General features: G+C 39.7%; 1 protein-coding gene across 2 annotated transcripts in view; it reads right to left on the bottom strand.

Moving 5' to 3' along the window:
* ATP9B (ATPase phospholipid transporting 9B (putative)) overlaps positions 1-20000 on the bottom strand; it is a 167799-nt gene that overhangs the window by 41960 nt on the left and 105839 nt on the right. For both annotated transcript variants that reach the window (XM_037378763.1, XM_037378764.1), the window contains exons 12-13: positions 13086-13246; positions 1569-1711 (exon numbers count right to left, since the gene is read on the bottom strand). In XM_037378763.1, coding sequence (XP_037234660.1) covers positions 1569-1711; positions 13086-13246 — 304 coding nt within the window. The remainder of the gene's footprint in view (positions 1-1568; positions 1712-13085; positions 13247-20000) is intronic.

Below are 20000 nucleotides of genomic sequence, written 5' to 3'. Positions count from 1 at the left end.
TCTTAATATTTTCAGTGCACTTTAACTGTAAGTAGAACACCTCAACACCTGAACCGCATTGCCAGTTTGGTATGGGAACTGGATTCTCCATCAGAAAAGTTTGTGGCATACATTGGTTTTGCTTACAAAGTAGTGCTTTGAGCAAATGAACTCTACTGCATTGTTTTGAAAATTCATTATTTTTGAACATACCTCCCTTTTCCCAAACATATGCTGTAAATTACATATTTCAAGCCTTCGGTGTGACAGCACTCTTGAAGTTACATAAATTATCATGATGAAGGGTGCAATTAAAATCAATAAGCAGTTGCAATAGCATACAAATCATTAGCTAACTGAAATAAAACTTGTTAAGAGAATTGTTCACTTGCTTTGAAGAATTACCACACTGTAATTAGCAGTACACTTTTCTACATGCTAAGAAGGTGGCAGTTGTCTTTATCTTCTATGAAATAGAAGAACAGCATTCCAAAGGGTATAGGGTAACATATGTATCTTTAGAAAAAAGATGAAAGTGCGTTTTGAAAATGTGACAATATATTAAATTTACATTTCATTTCAAAATATGCAGTAATGAAAGCATTCAGCATGGGAGGGAACGTGGAACTATTTCAAGCAGAAAGAGATGTAAACTGTATATTATGCTTTCTGAACAGCATAACAGAGGCCAGCCCCTGCGCCCCCCCCAAATGCTTTCTCAACATTTTGAACTATATTTTACTTAAAACCACTAAAAAATTTCATCAGCTGTTTAAGAAACAATTTTCTCAGTTCAAAAATTCAGCTGCTTAAAGAAACAGTACATCTACCTGAACTGATTTATTCAGCCTCAGAAAGAACAAAAAGGAGAAGAAATACTGTATTTGCTACAGAATTTAACTGGTTATCTACTAAGATATCTTCTGAAAGAAACTTTAGGGTTCCTTAAAGACATCTAGACCTAAGAGCAGGGCAAGGCGGTAACAGGTTTCAGCTGTAACGGCAGACGGCAGCGCAGCACAAGCTGTCACTCTGTCACACACTTACCCACCTTCTGGCCCTGGTAAGGGTGAGGTTTGCCAGCACACCGGGCCAGCTACACTGACGGGTTACGGTTATTCAGATAAAATCATACAGCAGCTCTAGAACTGGTCATTGTAACCTTCCTGGGGGTAACAGAGTCATTTTGGAGGCTGATCTTATGGCTTGTTTTGGAACTGCCTTGCCCTCTGATGTGTCACGTCGTTACGGTATTGCTGGCGAAATGAGGTGCAGAATGGAACAGCGTCCTGAGCGTGACTCCAGGGTCTTTGCAGAGTGAGATACATGGACCTAATGCTATCCACGGTCCTGTTACTGTAGCAGCAGTGTTCCCACTGGAATAAATCAGATTACTACCAAATACTGACTTTCACAGGTAAGTACTGGCCTAAGCACACCGATTGGTACTGGTACAAAGTCCATAAGCACATGCTGCAAATTTCACTGAAAAATAAAAATCAGTAGTCTAAATCTAGTCTTAACATATCCAAATATTAAGTTTAGATATTTAAAAAAAAATCGTATTTCAGAATTGTAACCTGATATACCTGTTTTATCCGTTAGTAAATAAACTAATCGTCCCAACTCTTCTGGTATGGTGCTAGTTCGAACAACTGTTCCAGGAATATTGTCATCTTTCATAATCATCCACCCATAGGCTGCCTTACCCATGTCCAAGTTCACACGTAAACTGCAAAGGAAATTTATACCATAATCAGTGTGAATATTAGGCAAAGTGAAAGTTATAACCATAAAAATAAATGATCTTTTTACGATACCTGGAAAAAAATATATCTTAAAACCATATGACAAAAACATTTTGGAACAATGATTTTGTTATGTGTTTGTAGAGTACATATCACATTAGAAATTCAGGCTCCATCCCAGACTTCTAGAAGGTATTCCAACACAAACAAATGCAACAACATGCCTTCTGCATGAAACAGACTGCAACACTTTGTGGTGATTCTTGACATAATTACATTACTACACTTAGACAGTTGAGAATATTATATACACTTTATCAACAAGAACACATTGCTATTCATATCACAGTTTTCATTTGTTAAAAACCCCCTGACACCAATGTTTGCTTTATAATGTAAAAGCAGAAATATTTTTATACCTCTTCGAGTCACTGTTTTTTTTAAAAAAGCCACCATACTTTTTATTTAGGAAAGTATAACTATATTTGTCACATTCCCTCTCCCACCACAACCAATCAACAACATTGCTGTCCTTCCCCAAATGCCGCTACAGAAGCTCTCTACTGCAAAAAGAGTGCAGCGCCCAAGCAGCAAACACCCTGACATGATAGGGTGTGGGCTGGAGCTGCTGCAATAAAGAACCTTTGGGGAGCTCTGCACTAGAAACTGTAATGTGCAGGAAGTTTTACTGATTATACATAGAAGCGCAAAATCAGAAGTATATTTTTTTTGGACACACTGTGTCTGCATATTTATTTGTTATATTTCCATATCTACATCATAGAAGAACTAATTGCCCTTGCACCTTGTATTCCTATAATAATTAAAAAAAAAATTCACTCATGCTTGTCAGAGATAACTTCAATGACACTGCTATTCCCCTAAATTAAATGCTCCAACTCAAAAGTCTATGCCAGCCTATTCTAAACTTTACAATGCTACTTTCCTTCAGCTATTCACCACGTTCCTGCTACCATGTCAGAGGAACGGTGGCTAAAGCATCCGCACATTTTCATTGCTGCTGACTCTGCTTTAACAGTAACACTGAAGAAACAGCTAGGACAGCGGCTACAGGAATGATTTGTAGCTAATTTGCCTGGGGCATGGGACTCTAGTCCCAGGTTTAGTAACAGGTTCATAGTAACGCAACTCTTAAAACTATTCCAAAGGGATATATCAAGGTCAAAATACTGCTAGTGTACTTCAGAGCTTTTTTACCAGTCCTGAAGTGCTGCTTTACAGCACAACCAAAACAGCAGCCACGAAGAGTTTTCATCTGTCCTGCACTCACAGTGACAGACTGTGAATTTCCCGAGGTAACAGCGGAGGGAACAGTGAGCCACAAACTGCAGCTCTTTATGGGATGTTGCATTTAACTAGAACTGTGAGAACACCTGAAATTTCAATACACACTGAAAAAAATCAGTTTATTCCACATCCCTGCCTTCCTGAATTTGTACCGCAGAAAACAACGCATGTTCCAGCACAAGAAGAAAGAAGCCTTTTTGATACAAGACTCTTGACCACTCAAGATGGTATTTTGTTCTTTAACTAGCTCTTATTTCCATTAAAATCATCATTAGCAGAAAATCATCCTTCTGTCTGGTGACATACCCCAATTACTTCTGCAATATCATACCTCACTTCAGCTGTTTTCAGACACACAAATATATATTTTTTAAAAAAAAACATTAGGACAGACAACAGGAGGAGGACTCTACCATATTCTTTTTATTGAAGATGCTACATTATAACAAAGAGGAAAAAACCCCTGGAAGTCACTTGCTTCACACTGGTTAACTACAGTTTTAACCTGTCTTAATCAATCCAGAGCCAGTAGTGAGCAACCAGGATTTGCATTGCGTCTGTCGGTCAGCCTGCAGTTAGAGGACGTAAGAACCAACGTAACACCCTTCACACTGAGGCAGGTATCAGCCAGCAGAAGGAACAGCAAAAGCTTTATTCCTCTTAGGGATGAGAACCTGCCAGTTAGCCAGTCAAGCACAAAGGACGCTCTTTAGCTCGAGCAAAGAAACATAAGCACACTTAATTCATTTAAGAACAGCTAGATATCTGCTCTAGCCAGAAGTAAGCAGAGTAAGTGAAGGATGAAAGCTGCTCATTACCCCACTTACAAGAGACATTTGGGCTATAATATTTTTTTTTTTCCCCTGCCCGGGCTACCAAACAGGGAATCTGCAATGAAAGCTCTATTTAAGAGCTTCACTCTCAGGTACATGGCACACACAGAGAAATCCACAGGGCTACTCTACCAATGAAGAGCTACAAAGTCATCCAAATCAGATAAACCATGCTTCAGTAAGATCCCGAAAGTCTCTCAAAGCTGGAGTGCAGTTCATCTCACCACCTGCACCTTTTATAAGCATGTGTGTTACCTGGTTTGATATTCTAAAAACTCTCTAGATGCATTTAATTATAATCTCACTTAAATATAGTTTAAAGGTAAGGAAAAAAAAGAGGGGGGGGGGGGGGAGGGGGGGAAAACAGCTTCTCTTGCTGAGCGGTGAGGAGAAATCTGTATTTCAAAGCACCAAGGCATTTTAGGAATTACCCCAGCACGCACTAAGTGGAACAAGGTGCTGAGGGACCTAACAGAAAGCTGGCACCACTGCCCTCCACAGAAATAACATCCCCCCAGTGACCAGTACAGTCCAAGACAGCTTTCTGGCATGCAGAGATATTTGGTACATGCTTGAATTGTTAAGTTGGATAAAGAATTAGACATGAATTAAAAAAACAACACACACACACACACACCAAAAAAAAAAAAAAAAAAAGAGGGTTATAGATGCATTTTTAGTATTAATTCTAAAATGTGTACACTGTATGCTGCTCTGACTTCCTTCGCTTGGTGCTTGCTGTCTTAGAGAGAATTTTTACCTTTAAAATCACTGTAGCTGTGACCTACCACATTACGGACACTTTTGTAACACTACAAATGAGAGACAGCTATTAATACTGAGTTTGCTTTTGAAACTAGAAATCTCTCCAGCACAGCTTCACAGGAATAGATTGAAAAAGTCTATCCTGTCTGAAAAGTCCAGAAATTTTTACACAATAAAACAAGGAGATACTTATCTTAGTCAACACCAAGCTACCTTCAGTTCCTGACGACATTAGCTACCATTTCTCATAAACCCTTTGTGGACTTTAAGAAACCTCATCATATAACCAAAACCATTTTAAATCCACTCGTTTTTAAATCCTTCTCCATTTCATCCAGTTTAGAAGACTCTATACATACTCGTTATTGATGAAAATGCACAGAACAGCATCACATATAGCATTAGCACACTGTTCCATCAGTAACACTCATCTTTTTGTAAACTAATTACCCTGCAATCTTTAGACACAGTATGGCAACACAGGTACTTGAAGGCTACTGCAGAGAACGGGCATATTTAGTGAACATGACAGTGTGAAGTTTCCTGTGTCTCAACCTCAGCACTAGTTACCCCATCGCAGGCAAAACCTAAGGCAACTTATATCCAACTTCTATCCAACTCAGGGATTTATTCCCTCAAGAGCCCGAGTGGCATTTCTCTGCAATTCAGCTGCAGAATACATCAGTCAGACAGCACTTCAGAATACACGCTGCTTTCTACTACAAGTTACTAACAGATAATATTGCTTTTACTCCATTAAAATATCAGTAGTGTTTCAGGCTAAACCAATTCATATTTACAGGACTTCTCTCTTTTCTGAATTTCATCTTTTCCCCAGTGGTAACAGCATCAGGTCCCCTTGTAAAGAGCTCTGATTTTGTTTTAGTCAAAATGGCCAAATTCATCAATACACAAGGGTCTTCACTGAGGGGGTTTCAGACAAATACATTTAGAAACTCCAGAAACATTCTGCCTTTCACAACTCAGTAAACAGCAACCAAGACCTAGTGAAGTTACCAAAGACAATTTTTTTGAGCAAGTTGATACTGTGCCTGATAAAACTCAAGTATGAATGTGAATCAAAACCGTATGATAGTTGTACTTGACCTTGTTGAGCAGTTCTGTATACAAGCTAAAGTTTCACAGCAAAAGATGAAGCCCTGCCCAAACTCCAGATACAGTACGAGTACCTGTAGCAGTATCCAATTATTAAAATGAAGTAATTGAGATGTAGTCTTTTTTATTTTCAGAACTTCTAAGTGAAGTACTGAAGATCATATCTGGGTCACATTAGTACCCAAAACTGTACCCAAACCTCTATGGCTACACCCCTAACTTTTCCATACCCCTACCTGCTTGAAACAGCCATAAACTATACACAGATAAACACATTATTTACAATCTAGAAGTATAGAATAATTTAAAACTTGGTCAAGAAACAACCAAAATTCTCTTAACTTCATTGCCTGGAAAATTAAATCTTCAAAGAAAGTGATTCTGGAGCCTGACAACTTCTATTAACTGGCACTAAACAAACAAAAAGAGAACAAACCAGAAGTTACTTCTTTTAAATACAATATTCTATCAAGATCTAAATTCAAATCAACCCATAGCTTCTCCCTTCAATTTCCCCTGACTTCCCTCCTCTCATATTTTATTTGGAGAAAAAATGTGAATATTCGTTTTCTGTTTAGCCTACCACATACATTTTTACCTAGTTTTCTCTGTGTGCTGGTTTGGGCTGGGATAAAGGTTAATTTTCTCCACAGAGGCTGCTGTGGGGCTGTGGTTTGATCTGTGCTGGGAGCAGCGCTGATAACACAGGGATGTTCTCGTTATTGCTGGGTGGTGTTTACACTGAGCCAAGGGCTCCTCCGCTCCCCACCCGCCCCACCGCGAGCAGCTGGGGGGCACCGGGCGCTGGGAGGGGGCACGGCCGGGACAACTGCCCCCCCTGACCGAGGGGTGTCCCAGGCCATGCGCCCTCATGCTCAGCATGTACAGCTGGGGAAGGAGGAGGAAGGGGGGACATACGGAGTGATGGCGTTTGCCTCCCCAGGCCCCCCTCAGGCTGGAGCCCGGCTGTCCTGGCATGGCTGAGCCCCTCCTGCCCACCCGGGGGAGTGGGACTGGGAGTGGGGAGTGGGGAATGGGGAGTGGGGAATGGGTGCCTCCTGCTGCTTTGCTTGTGTGTGTGGCTTTTGCTTTACCTATTACACTGTCTTTATCTCAACCCCTGAGTTTTCCTGCTTTTACCCTTCTGATCCACTCCCCCATCCTGCAGGGCAGTGGGTGAGCGGCTGCAGGGGGCTGAACTGCTGCCCGGGGTCACACCCCAATGTCACTATCTGTCTGATACTTCTAGAAGATGCTCAGATGTGTGTTCTTGTTTTCCTTGTAATTGGTCTCACTAGTTCTCTCAGACTAATTTGTCTAAATTTTGTCCATTATGTAAGCATATAAAAGGAAATGAAAGAAGGTGCACACAGCACTCCACATAAAATCCAAGCAATAAACGTAACTTTCAAAGAGCGCTCAGTCCCACACATTCATGCTTAAGTATGTGTGGCAAAAAAAACGTGTACCAGTCCTGCATTGCTATAGCGACTGCAGCACACCTAGTTTTTCAAGGGCTACATGCAACCTAGGTACTGTTAATTAGATGTTGTAACATAGGTAGAACTTAGAGCCTCAGGAGGAAACCTGGGGAATAATTGATGAGAAAATTAATCTATGAATTTCTTCCAGGCTGAAAACACAGTAGAGTGCAAAATACAAATAGAACGCATGTCAAACAAGTGCCTTGGCACAAGAGATGTAGCCTATGCAGGTCTGAGTAACAATAATTACTTCCTATTAAAAATGTTTCTTTGTTATTTTCACATTTGTCAGGTCAAATGCCTTTTTTCATTAAGCCTCTTCCACAACGGCAAAATATTGACATTAGAAGTCCAATACAAATAATTTTTGAAATATGAGTATTTTTAGTGTATTCCAGGCAAATCTGGCATTACTTACTGTAATACTATCATATTAAAAACAGAAAAACAACTAGGAGCAAATAGGCAGTGTTGCAATACTAGAAAGGAAAAAGATTTCCTGCAATAGATCAGCTGAATGACTTATTGTAAACTGATTGTGCGTTCTCTATGACACATGAATACCCAATATTGTAAGGAAAGCACAAAGCTAGCTTAGGCAGTAGTACAGCACCATACTGGGCTGAGTAAGACTTATTCTAAGCATGGGACACATGCCATAGCTCCTGTTGCATGAAGAAGTCAGAATTAGTTTGTAAAATATCAGGAAGCTTCTTTTTTCATATAATATTCTCCAGTCTCTATATAGATTGCATTATATACCACGGTGTGGTACAGAAGCATAGTACAATTTTTACAAGGATTGCTAAAACTACTTTGAGCAGCTGTTTAGCTCTTCCACGCTGAAAGCTTTGCATCATATACCTGATATATATTGTCTGTATATGTGAGACTACATATACTGATACCCTCACATCTATGCATTAACAGAGATCAGAGCTCCCACCGTGGGCAGCACAACTACAATATGAAAGCAGCAGAGCTGCTTGCTGCTCTCGGACAGACACCATGGTCCTGCACAGCAGCGAGCTCCCTGGATCTCAGGAATACACAGAAATTGGTGTTTGTATGATCCAGGATTTGATGGGATGTTAATGGATTTCAGATACAAGACTTCCCAGCAGCATCATCTTCACTGCACACTGAAAACAGACTAACATAACCTTAAAGGATTTTCTTTAAATACTTCTCAAAGACCCAGAAAAAAGCAGCTGGGAGCCAGGTACTGCCCCAGAACTTTACTACTTAAGTGTAGGGCAGCTCTGTCCAGAGCAGTGGGACACCTTACGTGGCAGAGCAGCTCCGCGCCCGGTAGCCCTGGGGTGTCTGAAGGGACGGACAAAAGACATTTCAGCTTCTGTATACACCTGAACTGAAGGAGCCTCCTAAAAAGGTGGCTGATTAGGCCCCTGCCATCCCAGCTTTAAATCGCTGCTAAATCCGGAGCTTGGATGATACACGGGCATACCAGATCCCAGTCAATACCTTAGCGCTTTATGGAAAATCCTCCGTTTCCTACCCGCTCAGCGGAAGCATGTACAGCTACAGAACTCGCACACCTGTGCACACAAGGCAGCATTTCACCAAACACCCCTTGGATAAGCCTAAATTGTCTTGAAAAGCTTTCCTGGCTACATTTTTGGGGGGGAAAACAGGAAAAAAAAAACCAAACCAACAAAGAGGAGGTGGCAAGTCAGAGCACAGCTCACTTTCTCGCAGTGCTGAAGAGGGCTGGGCAATGAGTGACCTAAGTCCCATGACCCGGTGGTGGCGGGGGTCCCAGCCGGGGGGGCAGCACCGCCGCTGAGGCCAGCCTCTTCTGCAGCCTTGGCTGTAATTTCTGAACAGATTCCCAGGGCAGCCGAGCGGGCTGATGAGCAGATGCTACAACTAACTGCCAGGGGAAGGCCAGAAGCGCTGTGCGGCGAGGCTCTGACAGCCCCAGCACCCCGCCGGCACCCACACACCCGGACTTCCAGCCCTGCAGCTGGGAGCGGGGGTCTTGCATGCCACATCGATCCAAGAACATTCTGTTCTCTTGTACTTAAAAATACAAACATTAGAAACCGTCTCTGTGATAGCTTGTTCAAAAAAATCAAAATGGCTGATCAAATTAGCAGCTGCAAAAATTGAAGCAAAACCTCAAGACATACATGATTTATACCTGGAATTTTACACCAGTATGATAAATGTCTTCCATTCCACACAGAAGCAAAATTAACTCTCCTGAAAAAAATGTAAGCCTGATTTTAAAAAGATGTAAAATTAAAAATAATTTATCTTTAATCTGTGTAACCAGGTAAAAGATAACATAACGATGACAAAGCTTTACCTCACCTTCCCACCTGAGGTGGTGACTTTTCATTAGTGTGACTGGTTTTGGCCCCTGCCCTTTGTCATTCAGAAAACAGACAATCCAAAAAACAAAAATGTTCAACAAGGAGACCTTACTGTTAAACAAAATAACCTAAACAAAATAAAAAAAAAAAAGGGAACATCACAGGCTTATGAACTTCCATGCTGGTATCACAAAGCAGAGCATGGACAGACCTGAGGACACACACTCCCCCCAGCCCGCTATGTGTAATGGCAAGAGGTGACACTGCCAGGCAAGATCTTGTAAACTAATGGAGAATGCATTTCAATCAATGATTTTATTTAAAATAAGTAATGAAATTGTCTCAGTGACACCAGAGGAACCTATGGATAGGCATTAACGCATCTCAAACTGCTAAAGCCAACTAGAAAAAAGCCTAAGAACACCAAGGAACACAGAGAAACTCAGAGAACGGGTGAGCATAATCCTGGAGAAATTCATTTAGTTTTGGACAGTCTGTCAAGAATTTGCTTTCTACCCTTCTTTCCCAATAAATTTTAAGAAATTCAGACAGACTAACCTTGTAGGGAGGCAGAGTGCCGACAGAGGCTCCCCGGGCTACGCTTCCTCCATGGGTTAGAAGAAACATCAATTACAGAGGGGTCATTTCTAAAGGCCAAACTTAGGCCCCCCCATTTCTGGGGCTGTTCAAAACATTTTGTGCATCATGGCTCTAACTTACAAGCAGTTCAGAGCTGAGCTAAGCTTGCAGTGTTTGTTCACTGCTACTTTTTCTCCATTCTGCTTGCTTCCTTGTACACTACAGAATGTGTGAGATGTCGTGGGCTGGTGTTTCTGGGGGTGGCTGTTGGTTGATGGGATGTTTTTTGTTTGGTTGCATTGTTTGGTTTTTTACAGTTGCTTTATGTTTATACTTCTGAGGTCTTACAGGCCCCACAGCGATACACTTCATGGGGAAGCAACACTGATCTAGAGGAGTATTTAGGATGCAGCTGAATCACGAGGAATTAGCTGCTCCCTGGAGTGAAAGAAAAACCCCAAACCCAAAAAGTCCCTCTTCCTACTAATTACAGGAGAGGCTGCACAGAGATCACTTAAACTGCTAACAGTTACCTGCTCCTGATCATCTTCACCAAACATGACCTGGCCATGGAAAATTATTTTCATTGCATACCTGGAATTTCCCTTGCCCTACAAATGGAAAGCCAAGCACAACTGCAAAAAACCTCTGTATTTAGGAACTTCCCAAATTCTGTAAAACCATCAATCAACACATTTCATGCGTGCCTGAATTCAGATATGCTTTGCCTCCACCAGTCAATCCTAATCTCCCATGTTCATTTCCTTACCCGTGAAAAGTTCATTATCTCCCCCATAGAGCTATTTCAAAACTAATGAGAGGACACAACACTTGGTGTTTCAGTGTAATTAGACTTATAATTTTCATCTCCAAGAGTTTATACTCCAAATACAGGTTAAGGAGTAAGTAATTTCTATGCTTAACATCCAGAAGAAAGAAGTGCAGTTATATTTGACCGGTGACATAACTGCAGTTGTATATTTTGTTGATAGTGTGGGAAGCGACCTTGTACGTGAATTATCTGAGTTGAAGAAAAGTTGGTATAGAAACAGATAAACCTCCAGAGAGAAAGGCATTCTCCAGCAGATCCCTGTCTGATCTTCCACAGAGTAACTATATGCTCCATCTCAGAACTAGTCCAATCACTTTCTCTGTTACTTCTGCTTTGCATATTACCTCCCACAAGCAACTGAAAAATGGGATTAGGTCTATCCTAGAAATTATATTTGGAAAAGAACTGCCCCACAAGTGCACTAAACAACCCTTCAGTTGAAAACAAGCTGCTCAATCTACATGTTTTTCAGTGGCATATATTGAACCGTCAATATGGAGTCAAATTTACTTACCTATATGCTCTTAATCCTCTTGCATCTAGTAACAAAGATATATCTGTCTTGTAACCATTTTAAATAAGTTTTGGCTTAGTATGTTTATTATGGAAGAAAACAGTGACTGACAAGTGATCCTTTATATTCGTAGCTCATTTTCCCCTTCCCCTACATGTCTTTGATGATTAAGTGCATCTTTCAGCAATACGAAGACTTTGCTTATCCCTCGAGGAGCACTTTTTGCCTCTTCACATGGCTAAGTTGCTTAATGCTCAATAACTCTGTGTGTGTGTGTATGGGGGAACGATGCCAGGACCTAAACAGCAGCATCACATGGGAGGTAAGGGAGTTACAGCAACACCAGTGTTTAGAAAGACACCACAAAACTGAAACACGAATGTGTAAATATACCCCAGCCAGTTAAAGGAAACGGGAACTTTTCTAAGGTGACCATTTCTACAATGAGATTGCCTCCACTCCCTAGCAGAATGGTGGAGCCTTCTCCTTCAGCTCCCTAACAGAATCAACTGCTCTTGCAACACAAAAGTAGTATAAAAATACAAGTGCTTTAAGTTATGAAATCTTCAGACAGATACTTCCCCAAGTATGAAATCAGTCAAAAATGAAATAGTTTCCTTCACACAGACATGTACTTAAAAAACATGAACACAGTAACACCTAAGTCACATAAGCTTAGATTAAAATACTAATGAGAAATTCTCCCAGTTTTATGTTTTTCCTTACACTACATGGATTTAAATGTTGTGTGCAAACCTGAAGGGAGAGGTCTCAAACCTATCTACAGTTCAGCTGCTGCTGACTCTGTGGCTAGCCACTGGGCTTAGTCAATGACGTATCTCAAGATACGTCCCTGAGGAAAGAGGATCTAAAATTAACAAGCCCCTTAAACTAAACACTGGGTATTTTAACAGGAGAGAGTATTTCCATTTTGCAAAGGCAATACCCATTCAAGGAAAAAAATTCATTTCGGAGTCAATGTTTCACTTCTGTGTCCACAGAAGACTTGATAACAGACATGGATATTATTTCCTGTTCCAGTTTATCTGCAATTTGAATATACCGTACTCATGCTTAATGAATTAATTAATTCAGGGCAAGTCTCTACTTGGTTACATGTTAAAAGTCCTCTCACTGTAGAAGTGCACCTACATTATTCAGCCATTCAATTTAAATTAGTCATTGTTGTAGTAAAAAAAATCATATTTTAACCAGAGAAATGGAGCATGTTCGGTATTTAAGGCATCAAAAACAAAATTCCAAAATACACCTAACCACTCATTCAAACATAGGTTTCCTGAAACTGCTTTCTCAAATATACCAAGATTGTATCCTTATTAATACATTTATGCTAGTAGAGGATTAGATATCCTGATTACTCCAGCAAGATGAACATTATACAGAAAAAATACAACAGTATTGTTTTCTGTACACTGATCCTTCCAGAATCAGCAGATTTGTTGACACCTTCCCTTTGGCTTCCTGATAAGATCCATTTCCTTCGCAACGAGAAGCAAGTATAAATTTCAGGAAAGCCACATTCAGTGAAATTAGACATCAGTGTTTTTCCTTTCATCCATGCACACACCTGATGGGGATGATGTAGGAAAAGAGGAGGAGGAACCGGAAAAGGTTCCGGTACCATGGGCCCACAAACCCTTGCAAGGTCACCATAACCACTGACAGCGCCACCAGTGCCAGGAACAGGGCTTTGGTCAGCTGGTTCAGCTCCAGGTCCAACAAGCCAACCTGGGGGAAGAAGCGTAAATAAGTCAGTCGCAAGTTTTTCTTAGATTGACACTTCTGTGGTGCAAACAATTTGCTACTGTCGGCTTTTTTTATTCCTACCTATGAAAAATCCATGCACTTGCAGCAATTAACTGCATTTTGATAACCAGATTGATTACCCATTCTTACGCCTGCATGGAATGGATGCTCGGGGGTTACAGGACAACAATGATTCCCAAACCAGTGTGACCAGTGCCAGCCAGGGCTTCTCAATGCCCCCACACCGGCACAGCCCCCCAGCCCCTCGACCCAGGCAGGGGCACGGCAGGGCAAGGAGAAGAGGCAATTCCAGAGGAACAACTTTCTTCTGTCCCGCGTGCAGCAAACCCACCAGCACCATACGGTATATTTGGAGGGTTCCTACTGCTCATTTATCGCTAGAAGATCAAAAACCTGTCAGATCCTAGAATCGATGGGCAAACACGATCTATCTACCCTCTGGCTCATGCAACAGGGGTGCCGCCACCTGCAACTATGCTCCCACACAGCGCTGAATCTGAATTGATTTCACAGAAATCATTTTTAATTTTATGAAGCTTTCAGTTAATATAATAATTAAAAAAAAAAACAACAATGCAGTGGAATATCCATTTTCAAACCAGAGCTTCCGCTTTTCATGAGTGAAAAGGTATTTGGTTTAGAAGTGTTTCAGCCCAAACATTACGAGAGGCTATCTCCCATCCGCTGTTTCTCATGAAAAAATATTTTTAAGCTATGTAACTAAGACTCACACCATTTCAATAATGTATACCGTAAGCTAAGTATTTACACTCTGCCTTTTGGGATGCTCTTGTAGGCGGTAAAATATGTGGGAAAGCGACGCAGGGCAGAGTGTCCTAGGCCCTGCCACTGATGCCCTGTTTATCTCCCAGCCCGGCCAGTAAGACCAGTAAAACAGAACACTTCCTTAGATAACAGTCTGCAAAAGAGCCACTTTAAATATAGTTCTTAAAAAATTCCAGCAATCTTGCTTACATGCGGGCCGTCCCTTCCCTAGAGAACCCGGCAGCTGAAGACCACAGCGGCTGATTTATCAGCTGCATTTAAAAAGCAGCACAACGAGGACAAATATCTTGCAATTTCCGCTGCTTCAACTACTACATAGTTTATGCTTGAATTATTGAGAAAAATAGGTTTTTGGATTAAAATGAAGAAAAATGAAGCCAGGGAAGTAGAGCATGTTTCAAAGCCCAGATCTCTTTGCGTTGACAAAGGCAGCCTAAGTTTCAGGCCTCGCTGAGGATCAGATGAAGTCATTATTCATTCAGTCAGGGAAAAAAGACTCAATTACCTCAACCTAAAGATGCTATCAATGAATGCAAAGTGCATATTTTACTCTATTCATCCAAATCCCATTAAAAAGTGAAAGGAATGATTTAATCTGGCCTTCTAGAGTTGGTCTTTTTTTGTAATAAAATAAAGAATCACTGTCTTGCAATATGCATAACCACTACCTCACACTTTTTTTCCCCTGCATCATGGTAGTGAAAGCCTATCTCTCCTCTCAGCTCCCCCTCTGCCCCCACCCTGTCAAAACCCCACCCCAGAACAGAAATGAATAAAGAGCTTCTTTGGAAAGAATGCCACTTTTTGGACAGAAACATTAAATTTAGTCCACTGCACACTGATACGTAGCTAATTCAAAGCATTAATACCTTTCTAATTGATGAAGACAGATGTGAATTTAAGCGTGGAACGCAACAAAAATGTGTTTGGAGAAATATTAAAGAGGATAAAAAAAATTGATGATGAAAAATTTCCACACAATAAATCTCTTGCTCAAGAACATTCAGTTTGTTATAAATAATGCCATCCTTTTTAATACCGAACATATGACTGACCATAAGCGGCTCTAATATCTGCATTTACTACAGCAAGTGAAGGCAACTGCAAAACTCTCCTTAAGAAGGCACAGAAAGAAAGTGAGTTTTAATAGAAATGCATTCTTCATTCCTCAAAAATTAGTTACCATAATCTATGGAAATATACTTAATTAGTTTAATTCTGCGCCTTTCCACTTAAACAATTTCAGCATCCAAACTAATGAAACAGTGCTGAATTATCCAGATACATTCCATGTAGAAATGCACTAACATTCTCCAACACTCATCTGAATATTGGAAAAGCAGGTAAACTTCATTTTAACTACACTGCAATTTTATCAAAGTATTTGTAAAATATGCCATCTTAAGAAAGAAATTTCTCTCCTTTTAAAAATAATCATAACCAGAATAATTATGACAAGATGAGAAATAGATGAATTAAGAATTCAAATAATTTTCCACATTTATTGCTATTTCCCATATTAGAAAAGCAAGTTTTCTTCTACTTGTCACAATATTTGTTCTATTTGAAACAATTGTGTTAGCAAAACTAAACATACCACTGGAAATTTTAATCTCCACGGGAAAATTTGTACATAATGTCTGAGACAACCACAACAGTTTTGCAAAGGGGTTGCTCTACGATAATGAACACAATAATTGCCTGTATAATCTAAAATGCTACTAATGGCAACAACTGCAAATCCATTTAGCTCCTCTTTAATTTATGCACGAAGTTTTAAATAGATAATGGTTCTCAGTAAAATAATGGCTTAGACCATCAACTGCACCAAAAAAAAGCCTACAAGTTTTTAAAATACTTTGGTTTTGAATGAGGGAATGATTAAAGGTTTAAACTTCACATTTTGGACCACAAGGTATAAGTCATTATCTTATGAGAAAAATCTCAATTTAATTAGCATAAGTTGAAAGCAACAAAAAAACCTTTCTGACTACTGATGGGCAACATGAACAGCAATATGCTGTTGCTGCCCCAGATGCTTAACTTTTGGGAAAGGTTATCCTCTGAAGCTATTATTGTAGCAATAGAACAATTCTTCTAATGTTATTACATATATATATTACATGTATTTAACAGTAGATTACTTAGAAAACAAGAAAAAAATTATGCTAGAGTGTTGAAATGCAGTATTTGATAACTAAATGTTGCACAATGGTAAAGATTTCTAGTGCAGTCATTTTTTATTCAATTACAGTTTAAAGTGCATTAGAAATAATTGCTCATAAATAGCCTTTTTAAAGTGCCATACATTAATACTGCTGAAGTATTAAGGCACTATCTTAGAAGAGACTTCTGCTCGCAAGCCAGTTCCTCCACAAAGGTAATTATATTTCAGTAATCAGCCTGGTTCTGCACTGACAAACACCCCATCGACTACAATGAAATTTCATGGTATGTATGTCTGAGATAGTCTGTAGCTTTAATTTGCACCATAAACACAAAAATTTTCTTTCCTAATCTTAATACATACTCTGAACTTAACTTTATTAAACCTTGAATAGTGGTGAATTATTCATGTTTTTGTAACTGTAGTCTAAATTTAGCTGTAACAGCTATGCAAAGAGTAAGGTAAGTATTTAAAATTAAAATTCAAATAATGTATCTTCTTTGGGCTGACAAAACCCATGTTTTGCCTAAGAAAAATGATTCATAGCATTTCACAGTTTATAAAAAATAAATAATTTTTATATAGGCTACTATATACAGGTAGCTGCATACATCTGAACCCCTATGGCTTTCTTCAATAATTTGTTAAACCTTTCCTATAGTCCCTAGGAATAACAGATTATTATTCTGTGTTTAAAGGGTAAATAGACATATTATTATCTGTTTACCTTAATCTCTAACATTAAAAACATGTACAGCAACTTTGGAATCTGTAAATGTTTCTTCTTTATTAAGCCTCCTAACTCTAAGCTTATTCCTATGATTCAAATTCCTGACTGCTCAGCAAGCCAGACAACCACATTAAACTAATAAACCTATGAATCTATGAATCAAAACAAGCAAAGCAAGTGAATTCAAGTTTAGAAGCATCCTTCCTTAATTCACTGTACTCAAGCAATGGTCTGACAAATGTGTTTCTCTACAAGGCTGTCTTGATTAACATAAATCCCACCAAATCTTGCATACTGATTAAATAGTGCAGCACACTGTATCTCACTCATTCCTTTACGCAGTACATTGAAAGGCAGGAAAAGTGAACAGTGAAATATATAAAATGACCATTGAGTGAAAAGTTACCTATCCCTGCTTTTTCTCAGATCCATTTTCAAACATCCCAATCATTTGTTTAGTTGCAAGAACACAACGAGAAACCCTGAAAACATTCTCTGAAGCACTAAAAAGCTTTTCAAAGTTTTAACTCATTTTAGAATTAGAGCAGTAATTATGGAGTTTCTACTTGACTTAGTAAAACTGAAATAAACTTCAGTTAGTCCACTCTGGTGGAGTGATACTAAAGTAATAACCAGAAAATAAGTCCATTTGATTCCAGTGACATTTTCTGTATTTCCTTTCGTGAAAAAGTATTCATCCTTCATGCTGGCTTCAATGCAGCCCAACATCGCTTTGCCAAAGCTGAAGTATCTGGTGTTATGTTAACATTGCAGGTTTATGGAACTGAATTATGCCTACTGATTTCAAGAAACATTTTTAATTACTTATGATCAATTCTACCCCCCAAGGAAACAAATTACCATTATATACATAAACCAGCCCATATCCAAATAGGCATTTATAACAGCTGAAGTATTTTAAAACTCAGGAAGAAATGCATGGTTATCATCCAAAGGAAGAAGAGTAAGCTGCAAGTAGGTAATGGGCTTTTTAAATGTTTTGATGTGTATTCAAAGACAGGTATAAATGCTCTTAGAAGCAAGTAAGTTTATAACATTTTGAACTTTTCTGACTTGCCCATTTTAACTTTAACAAGCTACTAATAACTGCATAATATATGTTTGAAATTAATAAATTTAGAAACAAAATTCCCTTTTGTAGATAGTAATACCTACAATACTATAAGGAAAAGGAGGGCTCAGACACTTCAGCATGCTTCAGAAGCTCAAACCGAGAGAAGGTGGAGTTGGCCCAGATCTTAATATCCAGTTGACCCTAAACCTGGCTTTCATTAACACTTGCGCAGTTTGCTCAGCTACCCCGGTGTCTCTAAATACCCTTCGGTCCCACGTCTCTTTTTAGAGTCAGTCTTGAGACACCACTACGAAGGCAGATCATTTCCCTCTACCCTGTTTCCGTATTTTGCTCTAATTTGAGAAGCAGGGACGGGCGGCAGCCGCCGCGCCATGTGCGGTGCGGGCAGCAGGGGGCGCCCGCGGCCGGCGCTCCTGCCGCTGCCGGCGCCCAGCGCAGCCCCGCACCCCGCCGGGGCCGCCCCTCTCCGCACGATCCTCCGGGACCGGCGGACTTTCCCTCGTTCAGTTTGAAATGTTCAGAGTCAGTTACTCGAAGGGCTCTAACAATTCGGACCGTGCACCGAAACTATTGCATCTCCTTCTTTGCAAGAAGTTATACTTCATGTATATATATACACACACCATCTCCCACCACAGACTGGCACCTGAAGGCTCTGTGCGACCACACGCTCCCCGACTTCGCTGCGCATTCGTCACGCACAAGAATGATAAAACATGTACTGAGCATATTAAGAAACTGAAAAGGTTACTGGCTTCTTAAACTCCAGCATCCATACAGGGATCGTGCTGTATTGGTAACATACCCTCCTCCTACTGAAGCTATCAACTGAAAACATTTTCTCAAGACCACCCATCAATTTAGAATTTTTACCCTAATATTCTAAGGTCACTAGTCATATTGGAGACTTCAACCACCAAAAGCATTCACACAGTGAAACTCTTCAGACATCCATTTTTTCAATTTAAAACCACCCAGGTACACAAGATTTCATACAGAGGACACAGAGCTCCCAAGTGCTCCCAATTCTCCTCACATCTGATCTAAACCTGGAAGACACAGAATTCTGGGAGGAAAAAAGATTAGGCGTAAAGATGTTTGAATTCATGCTGGAACACTACCTTCAGATTTATATTTCGTCTGTAACTTTTACAAAGCCTTCTTATATTACATGTTCTTTCAGCTTAACCTCACCAGCTTCTTCTCAAGGTGTTTCTAGCACGCTGCCATGTAAGCAGCATGTCATGTAAGCAATGGTCAGAACACAGAATAAGCAGCTTTACACGCTACACACTACCATGAAAACACACTCAATAGAGATGGGATTTTTTCAGATCTAAGGAGATTTAAAAAACATGGCTTACGCTCTCCAGATGAAAGTAATTAGCTTTGCTAACATAACTGCAAAACTAGCATGGGGAGAACCGGTCCCAAAGTTTTTATTGTGTAGAATTCGCGATTAAGTAAATAAATAAATACAAAAAAATGTGATATATGTAATAAAAGTAAATTAAATAGCTCAGAAAGAAGTACTATTTCCTTTAAGCAAAAGAATTATAAAAGGGACCTAACAAATTGATAGCAACATCTAGCTCTTTCATTTGTGTAAATTTGGGGAATTCTAACATATCTACACTTCAGACCATGCAGCTGGCTGGTCTGAGTAACTTTTTCATACAGAAAACTGCACATATTTATTTTTGTCACTGTAGGAACTGAATTTGTGTGGTTTTTATATATATATGTCACACTGTTTAGCAAGATTTCATAAATGGTATGAGAACCTTGTATCTTTTTTAAAGACATCTTTGCACTTAAAGCAAACACTTGAAAACATGTATCTACAGAAATTCAACACCTGCTTACTCCACATTAAAAATAAGGTGTTAGTAACTCAGCTCCTCAAAGGCTATCTAGGTTAAGCTCTTAGCAGAGA

The sequence above is a fragment of the Falco rusticolus genome, chromosome 3 (genome assembly GCF_015220075.1).
Source record: "Falco rusticolus isolate bFalRus1 chromosome 3, bFalRus1.pri, whole genome shotgun sequence".
Taxonomy (NCBI): domain Eukaryota; kingdom Metazoa; phylum Chordata; class Aves; order Falconiformes; family Falconidae; genus Falco; species Falco rusticolus.
The sequence above is the reverse complement of the archived record's forward strand: the minus strand, read 5'-3'. Positions and strand labels throughout refer to the sequence as shown.